Source organism: Callorhinchus milii, unplaced genomic scaffold (genome assembly GCF_018977255.1).
Source record: "Callorhinchus milii isolate IMCB2004 unplaced genomic scaffold, IMCB_Cmil_1.0 Scaffold18, whole genome shotgun sequence".
Classification (NCBI taxonomy): domain Eukaryota; kingdom Metazoa; phylum Chordata; class Chondrichthyes; order Chimaeriformes; family Callorhinchidae; genus Callorhinchus; species Callorhinchus milii.
The window spans coordinates 5,559,971-5,580,372 of NW_024704759.1; the positions used below are offsets into that span (position 1 = coordinate 5,559,971).

At 51.4% G+C, this 20,402-nt stretch overlaps 2 protein-coding genes across 2 annotated transcripts; one reads left to right on the forward strand and one right to left on the reverse strand.

Moving 5' to 3' along the window:
* Positions 1-258: 258 nt before the first annotated feature.
* On the forward strand, positions 259-11,577 carry nelfcd (negative elongation factor complex member C/D). Its single transcript, XM_007884407.2, has 15 exons — positions 259-367; positions 1,982-2,097; positions 3,044-3,153; positions 3,773-3,882; positions 4,705-4,812; positions 5,213-5,365; positions 5,812-5,942; positions 7,227-7,392; positions 8,095-8,229; positions 8,398-8,537; positions 8,671-8,785; positions 9,343-9,438; positions 9,526-9,666; positions 9,890-10,019; positions 11,058-11,577. The coding sequence occupies exons 1-15, from the start codon at positions 311-313 to the stop codon at positions 11,090-11,092; spliced, it is 1,743 nt and encodes a 580-aa protein (XP_007882598.1). The 5' UTR covers positions 259-310; the 3' UTR covers positions 11,093-11,577.
* On the reverse strand, positions 11,501-20,004 carry ctsz (cathepsin Z). Its single transcript, XM_042341737.1, has 6 exons — positions 19,773-20,004; positions 15,484-15,647; positions 14,523-14,702; positions 14,010-14,160; positions 12,423-12,588; positions 11,501-12,137 (listed from the first exon to the last, which is right to left on the reverse strand). The coding sequence occupies exons 1-6, from the start codon at positions 19,928-19,930 to the stop codon at positions 12,024-12,026; spliced, it is 933 nt and encodes a 310-aa protein (XP_042197671.1). The 5' UTR covers positions 19,931-20,004; the 3' UTR covers positions 11,501-12,023.
* Between the last annotated feature and the right edge of the window lie 398 nt (positions 20,005-20,402).

Below are 20,402 nucleotides of genomic sequence, written 5' to 3' on the forward strand. Positions count from 1 at the left end.
GCCAAATTATTATATTTTTTTTTGGGCCACGTGTCGCCCCACAAAACTGAGTCGATTCACTTCGCGGTCGGTTCTGTGAAGCGCTTTGAAACGTCTCTCAAAGTGATCCTGAGGGCGGCGCAGAGTCCCCGACAGTCGGGGGCGGAGGGCAGTCCGCCCAGCAGGAGGGGGCGCTGTGGCGGGCGGTGGAGGGGAGGGGCGTCGACCCGACGGTCGGGGGCGCTGTGGCGGAGGAGAGTCTACCCGGCGGTAGGGGGCGCTGTGGCGGGCGCGGGGACCGGGAGGAGCCGCAGCCGCTGAGGGCGGGAGGATGAGTGAGGATTACTTCGGAACGGCGGCGGACTGGGAGGATCAGGACGGCTCTGCGGTGAGGAACGCGCGGTGTGGGGGGGTGTGGGCCTGTGCCCGGGGGGGGGGGGGGGGGAGAGCTCCTCACATTCCCGCCTGAGCTGCTCTACACCCGCGGGGCGGGCGGGCGGGCGGGAGGGCGGGGGCTGTGGGGGGAACCAACAACAACACAGTCCCATGTTCTTAACTGAATAATTCTTCATTCACGGCATAAATCAGGGAAGGGGATGGTGGGGGAGGGAGGGGAGGGGGGGTCGCGGGGGGGAGGGAGTCTGGGGGGAGGGTGGGGGTCGCGGGGGGGGAGGGGAGGGTGGGGGGTCGCGGGGGGGAGGGGAGGGTGGGGGGGAGGGGAGGGTGGGGGGTCGCGGGGGGGGGGAGGGGATGGTGGGGGGTCGCGGGGGGGAGGGGAGGGTGGGGGGGAGGGGAGGGGAGGTGGGGGTCGCGGGGGGGAGGGAGGGTGGGGGGTCGCGGGGGGTCGCGGGGGGAGGGGATGGGGGGGGTCGCGGGGGGGAGGGGAGGGTGGGGGGTCGCGGGGGGGAGGGAGGGTGGGGGGGGAGGGGAGGGTGGGGGGGGGGGGTCGCGGGGGGGGGGGGGGGGGGGGGTCGCGGGGGGAGGGGAGGTGGGGGGTCGCGGGGGGGGGGGGAGGGTGGGGGGGTCGCGGGGGGGGGGGGGGGGTCGCGGGGGGAGGGTGGGGGGTCGCGGGGGGGAGGGGATGGTGGGGGGTCGCGGGGGAGGGATGGTGGGGGGTCGCGGGGGGGAGGGGATGGTGGGGGTCGCGGGGGGGAGGGGATGGTGGGGGGTCGCGGGGGGGAGGGGATGGTGGGGGGGTCGCGGGGGGGGGGATGGTGGGGGGTCGCGGGGGGGAGGGATGTGGGGGTCGCGGGGGGAGGGATGGTGGGGGTCGCGGGGGGGAGGGGATGGTGGGGGGTCGCGGGGGGAGGGGGGGAGCTGCATCCAGTGCAGATTGTTGTTTTCTTCTCCGGACTCGCATGCATATTCGGGGGCTTCTTCTGGATGGTCCGCGGGGTGGGGGGGGGCACAGGTTGCCCACCATTTACTCTGCACTACTACTGCCCCCCCCCCCCCCCGGTCCGTCCTAAATAACCCGCAGAGCCAAACCTGAGCCCAGCGCGGGGTGGGGGGGGATCCTCAGGTAAGTTTCCTTACTCCAAGCGCCTGTTTATCAGCAGTAAATAGGACCGCAGTTGATTGGCTATCCTTTAATAATCCCTTTTTTTTAAATAATAATAATAATAATCAGTCACCCAATCCGCCACTGCCTGTGCCCACAAACAGTGCTGTGCGCCACTGGCCGCCTCGGTTCGCCCGCGGTTCACTTCACGGCGTATTCCCTGAAGCCTCGCGGAACACGATAAGTCGCTATATCATGTGTAAGGGTTATTATTATTGTAAAGTAAGTCACCCAATCCTCACCCAGACCCCACTAGACAGCGTGGTGGAGCTTCTTGGCTGTGGGATGATAGCGGAGCTGGGACTGAGCGCTCTCCCCTGGCGTCAGACTCGTCTCTCCTCCGGGGTCAGGCTCCTCTCTCCCAGTGCTGGGCTCCTCTCTCCCCCAGTGTCACTGTGTGCTGGGCTCACCACGGTGGCTCATGCTTTGATGTTCCCGCAGCATGAAGATGAAGATGGAGATGGTGAAGATGATGCGGAGGTGCAGACGGAATGTCTGGGGAAGTTTTCAAGTCGAGACTATATCATGGAGCCGTCCGTCTTTAACACACTGAAAAGGTAAGTCGAGGCTCCGTTAGTCACTACCTCAAACCCAACCTTGCTCCCAGCTGCTTTCCGCCCCTCAATCTGCTCCACTTTGTGAGTTGAAGTTCCATCGTTCCCAAGCACCCTCCAGCCTAGAGCCAGAAGCTGGAACACTGAGTTTCGGTAGATTATCTGATATATTTAGGCCATTTGAGCGTGGGGATAGCACAGACTGGCCGCATCTGCCCGCCTAGATATCTGCACTTTCGACATGGGAACTACCAGTCGTGATCTGAGGTGGGAACTTGAGTCGGTTTTCTCCTTGTTAAACCATGCGCACTGAAGCCAATTGTAGCCCTCCACCAATCAAGCTGAGATCCGTAACTGAGCACCGAGGGATGTTTAGCCCTCCCTCTTTCTAATCCGTGACTCGGCTATTAAAGTTTAGGCTGCCGATCATTTACAAGGTTTATCCTTAGGCAGAGTGCAGATATTGTGTCCCCCATCCCCTGCCGCACATCAACCCTGCAATATTACTCAAATCATCAACCCTGCAATATTACTCAAATCATCAACCCTGCAATATTACTCAAATCATCAACCCTGCAATATTGCTCAAATCATCAACCCTGCAATATTACTCAAATAATGACTGAGATGCCACTCTGGGCTTCACAAACTCAACACTCACTGTCTCAAAGCAAGGATTACTGTAAAGTGTAGTGCCATTGCATTTTGTTAAGCGAACCCAGCACTCTAGACCGTAAGCTCAAAGTCCCAAAGTAGGGCTTGAAATCACCTTGCTCGGAGGGAACAGTGCTCCCAATAAAGCCAGATTGACACCTACTTCATAAAGGTGTAAAGAGGTTGAGCTGCCACCTCGTGGCCAATATTTTAACACCAGCAATAGTGGTCATGACTGTGGTAGTCCTCTCCTGGTTCCTCTGTGCTGAGTTTTCTGTCTCTGTGTTGGTGTCAGGTATTTCCAGGCGGGTGGTTCACCCGAACATGTGATCCAGATGTTATCAGAGAATTACACCGCGGTGGCACAGACAGTCAACCTCCTGGCAGAGTGGCTCATTCAGACAGGTAACATCTGCCCCGCTCCTGAATCATCCCGAGCCCCCCACCCCAACAATAGCTTTGAATTCTGACCTTGAGCCTTGGGTTTTTGTGGCTATCAAACCAATCAACAAGAGAAGCGGGTACAGGTCTGAACCGTGTGATGGTCAAATCGAGCAGTTATAATATAATAATAATAATAATTATAGTTCCCAGCAAGGCTGGCTTAGGTTGAGATTCATTTACAAAAAGGGCCACCTGTTCAGGTGGACATTAAAGATCCCATGGTCCTATTCGAAAAGAGAAGGGCATCTCTCTCTCTCTCCCGATGTCTTGGCCAACAATCCCCCCAAAGTAAATTGGTCACTCACTTCATGGCTGTTTGTGGGGCACTGCTGTGCGCAAATTAGTGTTTCGCCCAAAAAATACACAGTCACTACACTTTACAGTATAATCCTCTGAAGCCCTTTCAGACATCTTGATGACTTGATAAGGCGCTACATCAAATGTAAGGATTATTATTATTATGAATCACTTTGAGATGTCCGGCCTGCCGTGCAAGTTGTTGAGTTTTGTTGTGCGCTGGCCCTCGGAAACGGGACCCAGGAAACCAGCAGTCCCACACTGGGTATCGCTCTGTCCCCAGGTGTGGAACCTGCTCACGTCCAGGAGACCGTGGAGAATCATTTGAAGAATTTGCTGATCAAACACTTTGATCCTCGGAAAGCTGACTCCATCTTCACAGAGGAGGGAGAGGTACTGCATGCCGTTCTCCCCCACACTAGTCTGTATAGTTACAGCACGTTGCATTCCGAGAAAGGCATCAGAGAGCAGATGCTGTACTTCACAAAATGTTCTTGGTCAGTTTTGCTGCGTTTGTGCTCCCATGATTTAAATTGCGGCACTCAGGCAAAGCTGGCCAGAGAACTTTTATTACACAGGCTGGTAACCACATAAACCAAATATACACTGAACATAACAGCTCCTCGCTCTCTCGCTCCCTCCCTCCCTCCCTCGCTCATTCACTCACTCACTCCACTCTGCCTCTCTCTCTCCCTCGCTCACACCCTCCCTCTCTCCACTCTGCCTCTGAATCCCACGCCTATGCTGCCAGCCTGGCTCACTCTGGCCTCTGGAGTCTCTGGATTAGTAGGTTGTGGCTTCAAGCCCCACATCAGACTTTTAGCTCATAATCTAGGTTGAGACTCAGATGAGTGGTTAAATCACAGTTCTGTCTGCCTGTTGGTAGTTACAGATCCCACAGCACTATTCTGGCAATGTATGGGTACCAATCAATACCTGGCAATGTGTGTATGGAAATCAATGCCTGGCAGTATGTTTGGGTGTATGAGTGCCTGGCATTATGTATGGGTGTGTTTGAGTGGCTGGCAGTGTGTGTGTGTGTGTGTGCGTGTGAACATCTAGCAGTGTGTGTACGGCTATGTGAGTGACTGGCAGGATGTGTGTGAGTGGCTGGCAATGTGTGTGTGAGTGGCTGGCAATATGTGTGTGTTTCAGTCAGTACCTGGCAATGTGATTTGTGGTGGTTTGTTGACGTGCGTTTGCTATGTTATGCAGACCCCAGCCTGGCTGGAGCAGATGATCGCACATGTGACCTGGAGAGATCTCTTCTATAAGCTGGCTGAGGCTCACCCAGACTGCCTGATGCTGAACTTCACTGTCAAGGTGACGCCATCCTAATACTCAGTCATGTTCCGCACAATATTCTTCTCCCATTTAAAGCATCATAACATTTTAATTGGTCTTTCAGCTTGTAGCTGTGTTCTTTCAGTCAACTTTCCCTCCTCAACCCCCCCCACCTCAGCTCGGGTGCGCAGTGAAAATTGTCAAGCGCTTTGGGACATCCACCTGACGTGAAAGACGCTGTGTACGAGTGAATCGTGTTAGCCACCATATTCCCTATGTAATAGGCTCAACCTGCAGATCAACGTATTGTTTAAACCACTTTAAGTTGTTGGAGATAATGATGATCAGGTGCTGTTGTTGGGAGGATGGGAGGCTGAGCTGGTTGACTGTGACACAGACTTTGCTGTTGATTGTTGACGCTTTGCTCCTCTGGCTGCAGCTGATCTCAGACGCGGGTTACCAGGGTGAGATCACCAGCGTCTCCACAGCCTGCCAGCAGCTGGAGGTCTTCTCCCGGGTGCTGCGCACCTCCCTGGCAACGCTGGTGGACGGAGGAGAGGAGCATCTGGAGACAAACCTGCCCGAGTTTGCGGTGAGCGTTCCGATCAGACATGTAAACCAGCCAAACATGGTCGGCCAAACAAATAAATCTTCTCAAATATTTCTTGATTTATACCATCAAGAAAAAGCACTACCGATCGAACGCAGATTTACCTAGACTCTTGTGATTGCTTGGTGGTGGTGGCGGTAGGGCAGAGGCGCTTCTTCCCGCGGCCCTCAATCCCACTGACATCACCGTGCTGAAGTAGACAGCGCAGGGCGGTAAAGATCAGCCAGGGTTCCTGCTGCAAGTTCCGGGTGTAGACGTGGGTGAAAATGGAATGACGTTTCAGTTGTGGCCATGTCAACCTGTCCTGGGCTGGGGGAGGGGGGGGCAGCAGGACGGTGGGTGAGATGTGTACACAGGGGATGGGCGTGTGAGGAAAACCCGAGGCCTGAAGCAATCTCGCAGCACGTTTGTCTGGTTTGTATCTGCAGAAGATGGTGTGTCACGGGGAGCACACCTACCTGTACGCACAGTCCATCATGTCGGTGCTGGCCCAGGAGGAGCAGGGTGGGGCAGCCGTGCGCAGGATCGCACAGGAGGTTCAGAGATACGCTCACGAGAAGTAAGTTCAGCCACAGCCCTGTCCCCGGGGCAAGAGCCAAGCAGCATGGCCAGCAAACATCTGGCAGCAGCGCGCAGAGACCTGGGGCCGAGGAAACTTCAGTTTTTAAAGGTTTATGGCGGAGGGCGCTGTTTATAATAATTATCCTTGCATTTGATATAGCGCTTTTCACGTCGGGAGGACGTCCCAAAGCGCTTCACAGAATAGACTGTAAAGTGAATTGACTGTATATTTGTGGGCGAACGCGGCAGCCAATTGCGCACAGCAATGTCCACAAACAGTCGTAGATTGAAAATGACCAATTTTATTATTGTTTTTGGTTTTGGAGGGATTATTATTAGGCTCTGTGTGGAGTAAGGAAACTTGCCCAAGGTTTCGCCCTCTGCCTGGAATTGAACTCAGGTCTCTCACTTGCAAAGCGAATGCTCTAACCACTGAGCTACAGGACTCCACTGTAGTAGATTTGTAGTGGATTGGGTGGAAAATTGCGGCTACAGTTTGCTATTGGCCCTGGTAATAATCCCTCAAAAAAAAATTGGTCACTCAATCCACCACTGTGGGACACCGCTATACACAATTTACTGCCACGTTTCACCCACAGAATATACAGTAACTCCACTTCAGAATATATTCTGTGAAGCGTGTCTCAACAACGTGATAAGGTGTTATACATATCAAATGCAATTATTATTATTATTGTGTTGGTACTGGAGCTGATATCCAGGCTGGGGTGGGGATGGTGGGATGAATTTTGGAGCTGTGGTGGGTGGGAGTACTCACCGGATGCACTGGTACAGGGTGCCCAGCTCAGCCACCCATTTGTTCGTTGCAGTACAGATTGTCCACAGTCTCGAGGCGGACGGACTTCAGTTCATCCTTGTTCATGTTCACTTGCTTGTTCTGTCACACAGCAACATCTCAGCGTTACAACTTCCCTGTGCTCCCACCTCCCCCCACCAAGATCTCGCCCCCTCCCAAACCTAGAGTGCAGCAGGATTACCAGGCGTGGAGGACAAACGCAGTTTCCCAGCCTGTGTACACGGGGGTGGATTGATTCAGGCCTCGACCTCTCCTCACACACATTCCCCCATGTGCATTGAGGTTTGAACCATTGTCTGTTTGTTCAGAGATCCTGTGACAGACACTGTGATCCATCTAACCTAATGATGTTGGTTAACCAGCTGTGCAGTTTCTGTTCTCACAAACAGCTCAGTAATTTTCCAGCTCTCACTCACACATCGAGATAAAAACACAGCTGTCTGATCTATTGTTTCCTGCTTGCAGAGGGCACGATGCCAGTCAGATTACGCTGGCGCTGGGCACGGCGGCATCCTACCCCCGAGCGTGCCAGGCACTGGGTGCCATGTTGTCTAAGGGTGCCCTCAATCCCGCTGACATCACCGTGCTGTACAAGATGTTCACCAGCATGGACCCGCCGCCAGTGGAGTTGGTAAGAATCATGTGGGATTGCTGGTTTCCTGGGTCTCGTTCCCAAGGGCTCTGTTTACACACTGAGTGCAATGCCATCGAATGGGACTTTAATCCATAACAATCCATAACCTTGACAAGTTAGTTCATTTGTGGCCACGGGCCGGGGGGTCTTTTGTACACAGAAAGCTGTTGCTGCCCCTCTGCTGTCTCTCTCTCCCTCCCCTCCCCACCTCTTTCTCCCTCTGTGGTACATTTGTAACGGTCTCAGACCCATGGCCTGGCTAGAGGGCTATGTATAAACTCTGGCCAGGTTCAATTCTGTTTTTGTACTGAGACAGTTGTAAGGCCGCAGACAGACAGGAAACACCTTTTGTAATGATACCAGCAACATGAGCTGGGAGCCTCTGAGTTTCCCGCCATCACCTTGTTCAACTGTCAGCCAAGACCGATTCTGCTCCCCCCACCCACCACCCCACATACACAACTCCACCCCCACAAACACACACAGCCCCCCACACGTGCACATACACACGCGCATGTACACTCTTCCCCCGACCCCCAGACTCACACAGTGCCCAAGCCCCCCCAGCCTCCATGCAAAGTCCCTCCCACTGCCCAACAATGAATTAAAGGTTGAATTTGTTGCTGTAAAGTTAGAAAATTGCAAACTGCCTGTAACAGTGTCTGACTGCAACCCTGGGCTGTGTTTGTCTCTCTGCAGATCCGAGTGCCTGCCTTCCTGGATCTCTTTATGCAGTCTCTCTTCAAACCTGGCGCCAAAATCAACCCTGAGCATAAACACAAATACATCTACATCCTGGCCTACGCTGCCAGTGTGGTGGAGTCCTGGAAAAAGGTTAGCAGCTGCCTGACCTCCTTCGCTGGCCTGTATACACAGACTAGGAAACTGTTTGTCTTCCATGCCTGCTGCACTCTTGGTTTGGGAAGGGCCGGGGTCTTGGTGGGGGGGAGAAGGGGGAGCGCAGGGAAGGTGTAACGCTGAGATGTTGCTGCTGTGTGACAGAACAAGCGAGTGAACATTAACAAGGACGAGCTGAAGTCCACCTCAAAGGCGATCGAGACTGTGCACAATCTGTGCTGCAACGAGAACAAAGGGGCGTCAGAGCTGGTGGCTGAGCTGGGCACCCTGTACCAGTGCATCCGGTGAGTCCCCCCGCCCACCGCAGCCCTAACATTCACCCCACCATTCCCATCCCAGGGGCGGCTCCTCTCCCAAGTAGTGTTGGGGAGCGACACGCACTGGGCTGCCCTCTCTCACACACTGTCTGTGCTGCAGATTCCCAGTGGTGGCGATGGGGGTGCTAAAGTGGGTAGACTGGACGGTATCGGAGCCCAGTTATTTCCAGCTGCAGACGGACCACACACCAGTGCATTTAGCCTTACTGGACGAGGTAAACACTCACAGCCACCAACCCCTGCTACACACACGCACACTGCCAACTACCCTCCCCTCCCCCCCCCCCCCGCTCCCACACACGCACATACACACCCCCCCCCAAGTAGGCAGAGGTTGAAGTAGGGGGGACAAAAATAGGGAGGGGTTGAGAGAGAGAGGAAAAGAAGGAGGCAATCACCAAAGCAATAGTGAATGAAATGAAAACAGGAAAGTTTGGGATGGAACGAGAGAGGCGGGAGGTAAGGAGGGTCATTGATCAAGAGACACAGTTTGCTTTAGGTAGAAACGACAGTACACATGAGTGTACAGACCACGGAGTCTGTCTGTAACTGAGCTTCAGATAGAAAGTCTTTTAAGATAACACATGCTGCTCAGTACACATACTGCTGTTTTTCCACTTGTTTTAACAACGGAAGTCAATCTACCTCGTGAACGTTTTCTGGGTTTTCTTTTGCACCTTGCCATCTTGTAAATCTGTTAAATGAAGCTTTCCAAACAGTGGATTGGAAGCATTAGAAGATGTTCATGGATTAATGCTGTTTGGTGTTTCAGATCAGCACCTGTCACCAGCTCCTCCACCCCCAGGTCCTACAGCTGCTGGTCAAGCTCTTCGAGACGGAACATTCGCAGCTGGACGTCATGGAGCAGGTAATATTCATAAAGTGTGTGTGTTTAATGCTGTGTGTGTGTATGTGTGTGTCTCTAACGCTATGTCACTCTGTGTCGTGCTGTTAGCTGGAGCTGAAGAAGACGCTGTTGGACAGGATGGTGCACCTGCTGAGCCGGGGCTACGTGCTGCCTGTGGTCAGCTACATGCGCAAGTGTCTGGAGAAGCTGGACACGGACATCTCCCTCATCAGATACTTTGTCACTGAGGTTAGTGACGCGGGCGGAGGGGTCGGGGCAGTGAGGAGGTGGGTAGTAAGGGGATGGGGCAGAAGGGGGTGGGGTCGTGAGGCACTCAAACTACAATCACTTTAATTACAATTGTGGCTTGACTGAGTGTAAAAGCAGTGATATGTTCAATAAAGAATCCAATGGGATTGGCACTGCGGGTGAGGTTGGCACTGAGTCGCTCTGATGTGGGCTGTCCTGACAGGTGCTAGATGTCATCGCTCCTCCCTACACGTCGGACTTTGTGCACCTTTTCCTCCCCATCCTGGAGAATGACAGCATCGTGGGAACGATCAGAACTGAAGGCGAGTGTGACCCTGTAGCTGAGTTCATTGGTGAGTGAATGGTCGCAGATGCGATGCCTAGGCTTTCTGTCCTAACCTCCAAGGGTTGTGTATATCTCGCTCTGCATAGACTAGGTGCATCCTTTAGTTGATACATAACCTGAGATCCTGTCTACCTGCCCACCGTTCGATGTGGACATTAAAAATCGTCCTGGCCAACAGTTCTCCAGATTGATCGCTCGATCAACTTGTGGCTGTTTGCTGGTGCTGCTGTGTCTGAACAGGGTTCTGCTGTATGAAGCTCTTTGAGGTGTTTTAATGTGATGAGTTCTCTACCTGAAGTGCTGGTGAATGCAGAATCTATAATAGGGGAATTGGACAAATATATTTAAAAAATTGAGTATTTTTTCTTTGGTCGGCCAGGGGTCTGGAAAACCACGCCATGCTTAAAATACAAACTTAGAATTCCATCCATTCCACCTACATGTGGAAATTCCTGTGTATTGGAAAGGAAAGCGTATTCTCTTCCTGGATAGTTGCATCCTGCTCATCTAATTCCAGACAGTATTCGGCGCAGGATGGTAAGATTTAAGGCTTGAGGACCCCAGGAGAGTTCATTGATGGAGACTAACCAGCTAAAACCGCATTAGCTTGCTATTGGTATCGCTGTCTGGCCACCTGTTCTGTTTATCCAGCTGGGATCACCCTACCTGATAGGACTTTGGTTTAACGGACTGAGTGGGAGGATTTTCTGCTCAGTGGCTAGTCTGTCCTTCCAGGTCCTGGCAATGCACCAGGCTGGGCTGTCCTCAGCAGTCCCCTGGAATACTGTCTACAAGCCTGGTTTAGGAACTGGACTGGCCTGGCTCGGTCCCAGGTGCTGTTACTGTAAAGCGCTCTGAGACACCATCCGGCGTGGAGGGTACTATATAAATCCAAGTTATTGTTGTTGGAGACCTTCACAGAGGGTTGGCTCTATTCCAGCATTCCATTTCAAGCTGTGTATTGGGGGTAGGTTGTGCTGCATGGAAGTAGGGTGAGGGAGGTACTTGGTGGGATGGCAGTCTTAACGTTGCCTTCCTTTCCCAGCACACTGCAAATCCAACTTCATCATGATGAATTGAGCCAGTGTAAGGACCGCCAGACGGGAAGAAAGACTTGTGGAACTTCAGACGTGCTAGTGCCGGGAGAGAGTGGTTCCCTGAGGCGTGGCGTCTCAGACACAGCCTGAGACCTGTCTGTTACCATCACACAGCAGCCACTGGGAACCGCTCAGTGTTAACCGGGTCTGTTTGTTTACACTGAGCGGTGAGTACTGTGTAAGTGTGTGTATGTGTGTTTTTGTACTTGCGTGAGTGTACGTGTACTCAGTTGTACATCATAATGTTGAAGACTGGAGTTGTTTTAAGTTACGTTTTTGAAATAAACATTGCTGTGGCCCCATTTCCAGAAAGCTCACTTCAACTTCAAGTTGATTTCAAACCTCGCTCGCTCATACTGGACACCAGCATCACAACACAAACACGTGACAATTAGAAATTCTTCCATTTTTAATTCAGTTTTTCCAGCAAAACTTAATTCAGTTACTGTTGCTTTCTGTACATGATGTCAATCTTTAAGAGGCCCACAAATAAGAAATAAAGCTTCCATCCCAACCTCTTGTTGCTGGGCTGGGGGGTGTTGTGGGGTGGGGGGAGTAGGGAAAGGAGCACAGCTTCAGTTTAAAAGCACTTGGGTGTGTAAAGGAGGTACCCTCGTCTCGCACCAGGCGGAAGCAGGGAGAGACCCGGGGTGGGGTGGGGCGGGAGGGTGACAGATGGATGACAAGAGATGGGGTTCTATGCTGCCCTACAAACCCTGTCATTTATTTCTCTTTGTTCAGCTTGACTTGGGTTAAAAATCATTTGCGCAGTCCCTGGATTGTCTCACAAAAGCAGAAAATTTGGAAAATCCTGAACACTTTATGTTTATGATCGACTTTTGATTAGTGGGAAGCTTCCCCGTGGAGTAGCTCACAGTGGTTTCTGTGTCGCCATGTGGAAACACGACCGTCATCTAGGGTAAGATGGGGTCTCCGTACATGCAGTTATCCTCGATGGCCAGGTTGTAGGAGTTGCCCTCCCCTCCTTTGTAGGCGCTGGTGACGATCCTCAGCCAGCCATGTTCGCCCTGAAACACAGCGAGCGTTCAACGACGGCAACAACCTGCAATTTTTTGTGCGCAATTGGCTGCCACGTTTTGCCCACAGAATACAGTCAATTCACTTTACTGTTATTCCGTGATGCGCTTTGAGACGTCTTGAACGATGGCGCTATAGCAAATGCAAGTATTATTGTTATAGTACACAGCGTCTCAGAGTGCTTCAGTGCAGTGATCCCCAGCGCAGCCACAACACAGCCGCCCCCCCGCCCGGGTGCCACATTGACCCCAGCCCGTGCCTCCCCAGTCACTTACCCATGGTTCCCCCCAGGAGTTGCGGACAATCCAGTACTCAACTCCATCCGAGTCCGTGCCCCACCCGGCCACTGAGAGAATGTGGTTTATTTCGGGGTCCAGCTGGTATTCGCTATACACACCCCCTGTGTAGGCTTCCAGTTTTTGGGTGGCCATAATGCCACAGCTAGAAAAACAACAGCAGCCGGTCACTGGCTGATCAACAGTCCTGAACAGCTTGGCAGCAAGGAGGCCAGTCCATCATCATATTATTATGTGACTTTGTTGAGACATCTCAAAATGCTTCACAGAATATATTGTAAAGTGAATTGACTATATTTTGTGGGCGAAACGTGGCAGCCAATAGTTCACAGCAGTATTCCACAAACAGTCGTGAACTGAATGACCACATTTTTTTCTTTGAAGCGATTATTACCCCCGGAAAGCGATCTGCCAATCAACTAACAACTAGGTTCCTACTTACTGTTAGGTAAACATGTGCGTGGAAGCTTACCCAACATTTCAACCTGCCCGATAATCAAACCTGTGTCCTCTTGCTTGTGAGGTGAGCGCTCTAACCAGTACATGGCAGCATGGACATGGAGTCCTGTAGCTCAGTGGTTAGAGCACTCGCTTTGCAAGCGAGAGACCTGAGTTCAATTCCAGGCAGGTCAGGGCGAAACCTTGGGCAAGTTTCCTTACTCCACACAGAGCCTAATAATAATCCCTCCAAAACCAAAAACAATAATAAATTGGTCATTTTCAATCTACGACTGTTTGTGGGACATTGCTGTGTGCAATTGGCTGCCGCGTTCGCCCACAAATATAGTCAATTCACTTTACAGTGTGTTCTGTGAAGCGCTTTGGGATGTCCTCTCGACGTGAAAAGCGCTATATCAAATGCAAGGATTATTATTATTATTACTATGTTTAGCTGCCAGGTCGGGTCCGAAACTCTGACTGTCCAGCACCTTGGGACGTTCTCCCAATGTAATAGGCGCTATACAAATGTAATGTTGTTGTTGTTGCCTGACAGGACCTGTTAGTGGGATACTTAACAGTAGCTCGAGGAGTGTGGTCAGTGATCACCAAGTCTCATATCTGAGGCTCGGGCTCAGGGCTGAGCCTTTATCCTGGTTCTTTACAAGTGTTGTTTCAATCTGGAAATCGCTCAAGAACAATTTCACATTATACTAATCCCATTCCAGTAACTGTAGACCTTGATAGTCCAGAGAGACAGGAGGTACTAGCCAGTCTAGGGTACCTCACTCTATGAAGGATGTCAGGGCACGGAGGGTGTGGAGGAGATATATTGGAATTATGCCAGTGATCGGTGGTTTGATCTGAATATGAACTGAGATTCCAGGAACTGGCCTATTTTCATTGGAACTGAGAAGGTTGAGAGGAGACCTGATTGAAGTCTTCAGCTTTTGAAGGGAGTTTATGAGGTGGAGGCAATCGGGAGAATTTAATAATGTCCATCTCAAGACCTGTCTCTTTGACTACACTTTCGGTCATCTTTCCCACCCCCACCTCATGTTCCAAGCCAGATATGATGGGCTGAATGATCTTCTGGGCTGTAAAGTCTATGACACTGGAAGCTTTTACCTGATGGGCCCATTGGTGTAGATCTCTGCCATCATCTTCTTTCTTCCATTGACGGAGCCGTAGTCTCCCACCTTCCACAGGGTGTAATTTCGCACCACATTGCAGACATTGAAAGTTGTGCAGGTGCCACACTGATTAAATGGCTTGCAAGCTAAACGTGGGACAAAAGATAGAAAGTGTCAGATGGATGGACTATCAAGCCTGGGATTCCTCCAAGGAGCGGACACAGAGGGGTCATTGTCTGCAGTGGCTTTCTGCATTGTGCTGAATGGGTGATACAGGCGGTGGTGGGGGTGGGAGTCGGTTTGAGTAAAACTCAATTAAAGGGTTGGTCACTTTTATGAGGCGAATAGCCCCAGCCCCCACTGTCTATGATGTGGGACTGCCTGATTTTAACCCTGTATATTCCAAGGACCCTGAGGTCAATGTCTGACCTGTCTGAGATACTCAGCACCCTCCCACCATTTACTCAGCGCCCCCCACCCTATCCCCATCTACTGCAAATACACTTACTCTGGTCTTTAGCCTGGTAGTTGTTACAGGTTTCGTCGGGAATGCCATTGGTGTTGGCATATGCCCACACGCCACTGTGATCCCCACCTTCACAGGAGCCGGAATTAGCACAGTCAATCACGTTCTGCACGGAGAGGTAGGCGGACGGCCAGGCACTTTTACGCTTGATGTTGATCCGATCTGAAATGGAGGAATGTTCATCAGTCAGTCAGTTAGTGCCAGGCTGGGACCTGCCTCATTGGTTATTTACTTGCCCGATTGAAAAGTCCAGCGGCAATTTTTCCGTGGAATCCGCTATAAACAACATCCTCCACTAAAAACATCCCCTCCGATGTATGTGTCTCTCTGCATCTGTATGAATGGGTGTCTCTCTTTGGGATTCTCTGTGTGTGTGTGTGTGTGTGTCTCTTTCTGTGTCTGTCTGTGCGCGGTGGTTGGCCCTGAGAGGCAGGACGTAGTGACCTCCTGTAACCCTGCAGTCAGGGCACTGGTGAGCAACGCTGTTTTTTGGCCAGTCTCGTCGCAATTTTTGGCAAATAATTCCAGTTTTCTCTTGGCCCTGGCTATATACCATCGTGGCTGGGTGCCGGGCGGAGGGAGGCTGGTGTGCAAAGAGAGAGTGGGAGCGGGCAGAACTCCAGGCTGTTCTCACGCTTCTAGTTGAGACTGGCAGGGGTTGGCCCTTGCCCTTCCCGGGTCACTTGCCAACACACAGCCTCGCAGCTCCTGTTTCTGTGGAAACAACTCATCGTTGCGCAGGGAGAAATCAACTAATTTACAAACATTTTATAATCCAAGCTGTGCCAAGCTCCTGGCTGTTTTTCTCCATGGCACCCAGTGAGTTCATCATCCACTGGGCTCTGCTAACCGAGGGGCGTCAACAAAAGGGATTCAATAGAACAGTGAGCAACCCCCCGCACGCCCCCCCCCAGATGATAGTTTGCTGAAACCAGGAACATACCTGCCAGGGCGCTGGTGGAACCGTGAGCCCAGCAGGAGCCGCAGTACTGGGGGATGTGTTGGTTCCTGGTGGTGCTCACGTAGTTGATGCCATTGATATTACGCCAGTCCCAGCTCTTGGGCAAAGCTGAAATGGATAGGTATTCGTGGGGGCGAGGATACGTCCTAGGAAAAATCATTAACACATTAGAAATAATAATAATCTTTGCATTTTGATATAATAATAATCCTTGCATTTGATATAGTGTCTTCAAGACTTCACAAAGTGCTATTGTAAAGTGAATTCACTGTATATTTTATGGCCAAAATGTGGCAAATATATAGCAGTGTCCCACCAACAGTCGTGGATTGAATTTTTTTTGAAGGAATTATTACCCCCGGAAAAGCAACTCGGCAACCGACTAACAACCAGGTGCCTATATCAAAATGCAAGGCAATATGTGAAATGCAAGGATTATTATTAATATATTATACCAAATTATTGAGATGCCTCGAAGAACTTCACAGAATATACTGTAAAGTGTAGTGACTGTGTATTTTGTGGGCGAATATACAGTAAAGTGGGATGGGTGACTATTCTGTGGGCGAAACATGGCAACCAATTCCGTACAGCAGTGTCCCACAAACAGCCATGGAGTGAGTGCCCAAATTATTTTATTTCATTATTACTTTTTAAATGTAAATAAGAGATTTTAGTTTTTTTTGTTTAAAAGTGAAGAAACAAGATTAGAACATTCAGGTGCAGCACAAAAAGTTCACCCCCAATAGGTGCCCTATTCCTAAAGAGCCCACTCTGCTGGTCCAATACAAACGTTTTTCTCATATCCATATACCAGCAATCTGCACTCTGACACAATCTGGTATAACGCGGAGCTAGTCTGTAACTTCCCTTAACATCTTCACAGCCTCGTACACCCACTGGGACACGTAGAACTGGGGTCAGGATGATGTATAAAACAGCCACTGCAGAGCAGATTATTACAATAATAATCCTTGTATTTCATATCGTGCCTTATTACGTTTTTGAGATGTCGCAAAGCGCTTCACAGAATATACTGTAAAGTGAATTGATTGTATATTTGTGGGTAAAACGAGGCAGCCAATGTTCCCAGCGGTGTCAGATAAACAGAGGCATGTCAATTAAGCAAACTTGCCTAACATTTCGCCTCACCCGGCAACGAAGACAAGTCCTCTCACTTACGAGACGAGACGCGTGTTCTAACCTACACTAAACGACACGACTCCACGATTGCTTCACCTCAACCTTCTCGTTGTTAGTTGTTAACACTTGTAAGGAATTACTCAAGGTTACATTAGAGCAGGAAGGGACATCACTGGGGGTGGAGCAGCTGTGATCACTGGATGTAAATGGAACAGTTTTTCCTCAACACAAAAAGCAGGAATGAAGTCTGAGGTTTATGGTTGTTTGCTGAAGTGTGAAATGTGATAGGAATGTGGCAAGTTAGAGGCCTGCGGAGAGGATGTACGCGTTCAGTCCGTCTCTCAGATACTGTTTGACATTCTACTCTGCAGCAATCTGCTGGGCAAAGCACACGGATGTCCCCGAGTTTAGCAGCACAGGAAGAGAACTTATGGTGCGAGAGGAATGTGTTGACTTATTCTGAGTTTTAAAACCACATCAGCGCCAGTGGCTCTGATACATGGAGAGCAAACAGCGGAATACCAATAAGAAACACAGAAAATTAGACCATTGTGCTGCTCGCTGCTACACTGGTCATTGTGTCACCCAGTATCTCATTGTTACCATACAATCTGGATTATAAGGCATCAGGTAATCTGCTCTTTAGAATCATGTCGATGAATCTTTAAAATGCAGATGACACGATCTGACTTGAGTTTAATGTCTCGTCCAACAATGCAACAGTGCCTGAGGCTCAAGTGAGCTCAAACTCCGAGGTCAGGCACACACATACATCACACACATGGGTCTACAAACACCCACCCCCAGCCCCCACATACACACGTCCGCCCACACACAAATACACACACACAATTTTCTGACCCCGAGGCCTGAGTGTCAGCCACTGGAGTTAAAATGACAGATCGGTTGTCGCGTTTGCCTACACAATAGTCACCCAGCGGGTGGGGGAGCGGGGAAGAGAGGTTGACGAAATATTATTTTGCACAAATTCATCAAGAAGCTAACAACAACAACAAGAACAACAAGATACCATTTATTGAGCGCCTTTCACGTCGGGAGGACGTCCCAAGGCGCTGTACAGTTGGGTCGGGACCCGAGCATTGGGGAAATGGTCAGGGTGAGGGGAGGGAAGGGAGGGAGCGAGGAGGGGGTAGAGTCGAGAGGGGAGCTGAAGGCACGGTCAAAGAGAAATATGGTGCGTTTCAGTTTTCCCACCCACTAGGAATGAGCTTCATCTAGTTCCTCATTCTGGTCGCAGCTTAACTTCTTCTCTGGGCTCAGAGCCCAGTGCTTCGACTCCACATATAATAATCATTGCATTTGATACAGTGCCTTATCATGTCATTTAGACGTTTACAGGACACATTGTAAAGTGGAGTGACTGTGTACGGGGTGAGAGCATTTCCCTCTGTACAAAACAGCTGCATAAATGGGCAGACCCACAGGCTGGGAAAGGCTGGGATTTCAGCCAGGAACGATCCCCCAGACTGGATTCCTGAGCTTCACGTGATGGGAACAGGAAGTAGCGCAATCAGCTGCGTTTTTCTCCAGATTGAAATCTGTCTCGTGTTATATATATATATATAGATCATTTTCCAGCGTGAGTTTTCTACGAATTACTGACCGTAACTTGGTTGGAACAGCGACAATTTTCCCCCCAAACTCACGCGGCGCCTGACTTTCTTGTGTCCATTTCCAAGCAAAAGTTTAACTGGAAATGAACAAACAGAGCGCACAGAGCAAAACCACACAGCGGCCGACCACACCTCCAGCTTTAAACAGCCCTTTCTTTGGAGAACACAATCGTTGGAAGTCCGAGTTAAACACTGAGATTGGATGCCAGAATGTGATTGACCCGACAGAGGAGCTGCACACACTAACCAACACACACACACTAACCAACACACTAACCAACACACACACACTAACCAACACACTAACCAACACACACACACACTAACCAACACACACACACACTAACCAACACACACACACACACACCAACACACACACACACTAACCAACACACACACACACACACTAACCAACACACACACACACACACTAACCAACACACACACACACACACACACACACACACACACACACACACACACACACACACACACAACACAACACACACACACACACACACACTAACCAACACACACACACACACACACTAACCAACACACACACACACACACACTAACCAACACACACACACACACACTAACCAACACACACACACACTAACCAACACACACACACACACACCAACACACTAACCAACACACACACACACACACACACTAACCAACACACACACACACACACACACACACACACTAACCAACACACACACACACACTAACCAACACACACACACACACACACTAACCAACACACACACACTAACCAACACACACACACTAACCAACACACACACACACACTAACCAACACACACACACACACTAACCAACACACACACACACACTAACCAACACACACACACACACTAACCAACACACACACACACACTAACCAACACACACACACTAACCAACACACACACACACACACCAACACACTAACCACACACACACACACACACACTAACCAACACACACACACTAACCAACACACACACACACACTAACACACACACACACACACCAACACACACACACACACTAACCAACACACACACACAACCACACACACACACACACTAACCAACACACACACACAACAACACACACACACCAACAACACAACACACACACACACACACACACTAACCAACACACACACACACACACACTAACCAACACACACACACACACACAACCACACACACCACACCACACACACACTAACCAACACACTGCCCCCCCCCCCCACACTCCCCCCCACACTGCCCCCCCCACACTCCCCCCCCCCACTCCCCCCCACACTGCCCCCCCCCCCCACTCCCCCCACACTGCCCCCCCCCACACTCCCCCCACACTCCCCCCCACACTGCCCCCCCCCCCCCCCCCACACTGCCCCCCCCCCCCCCCCACACTGCCCCCACACACTGCGATTGAGGTGAATCACAGCCTCAGTAACGGGTGGAGCACTCACTTGACTCCCAGCGCCGTGCGGTTGGGGAGAGGTCTGTAACAGCTCCGACTGCCCGAGAAGGACAGACTGACAGAGCCGCAGGAGATCAGACACAGACACACACACCGCCACCGCCACAGACACAGCCACTGCCACTGCCACTGCCGACCCTCAGCCATCACCGCCCTCCACAACACCACCAACTGCGTCAACAGCAGTCACAGGACCTCCGGACTGCAACACAGCACTTCCTGGTTAGGGAGGGGAGAGGAGGAGGGGGAGAGGAGGGGAGAGGAGGGGAGGGGAGGAGGGGTGGGGAGAGGAGGGGAGGGGTGGGGAGAGGAGGAGGGGAGGGGAGGGGTGGGGAGAGGAGGAGAGGAGGGGAGAGGGGGGAGGGGAGAGGGGAGGGGGAGGAGAGAGGAGAGGAGGGGAGAGAAGGGGAGAGGGGGGAGGGGAGAGGAGGGGTGGGGATGGGGTGGGGTGGAGAGGAGGTGGGGAGGAGGGGATGGGGAGAGGAGGAGAGGGGAGGGGGAGGGTATGGGGAGGGAGAGGGGATGGGGAGGGGAGGGGATGGGGAGAGATGGGGATGGGGAGGGGAGGGGATGGGGAGGAGTTTGAAATGAACCAACTTTATTTTTGGAGAGGGCGGAG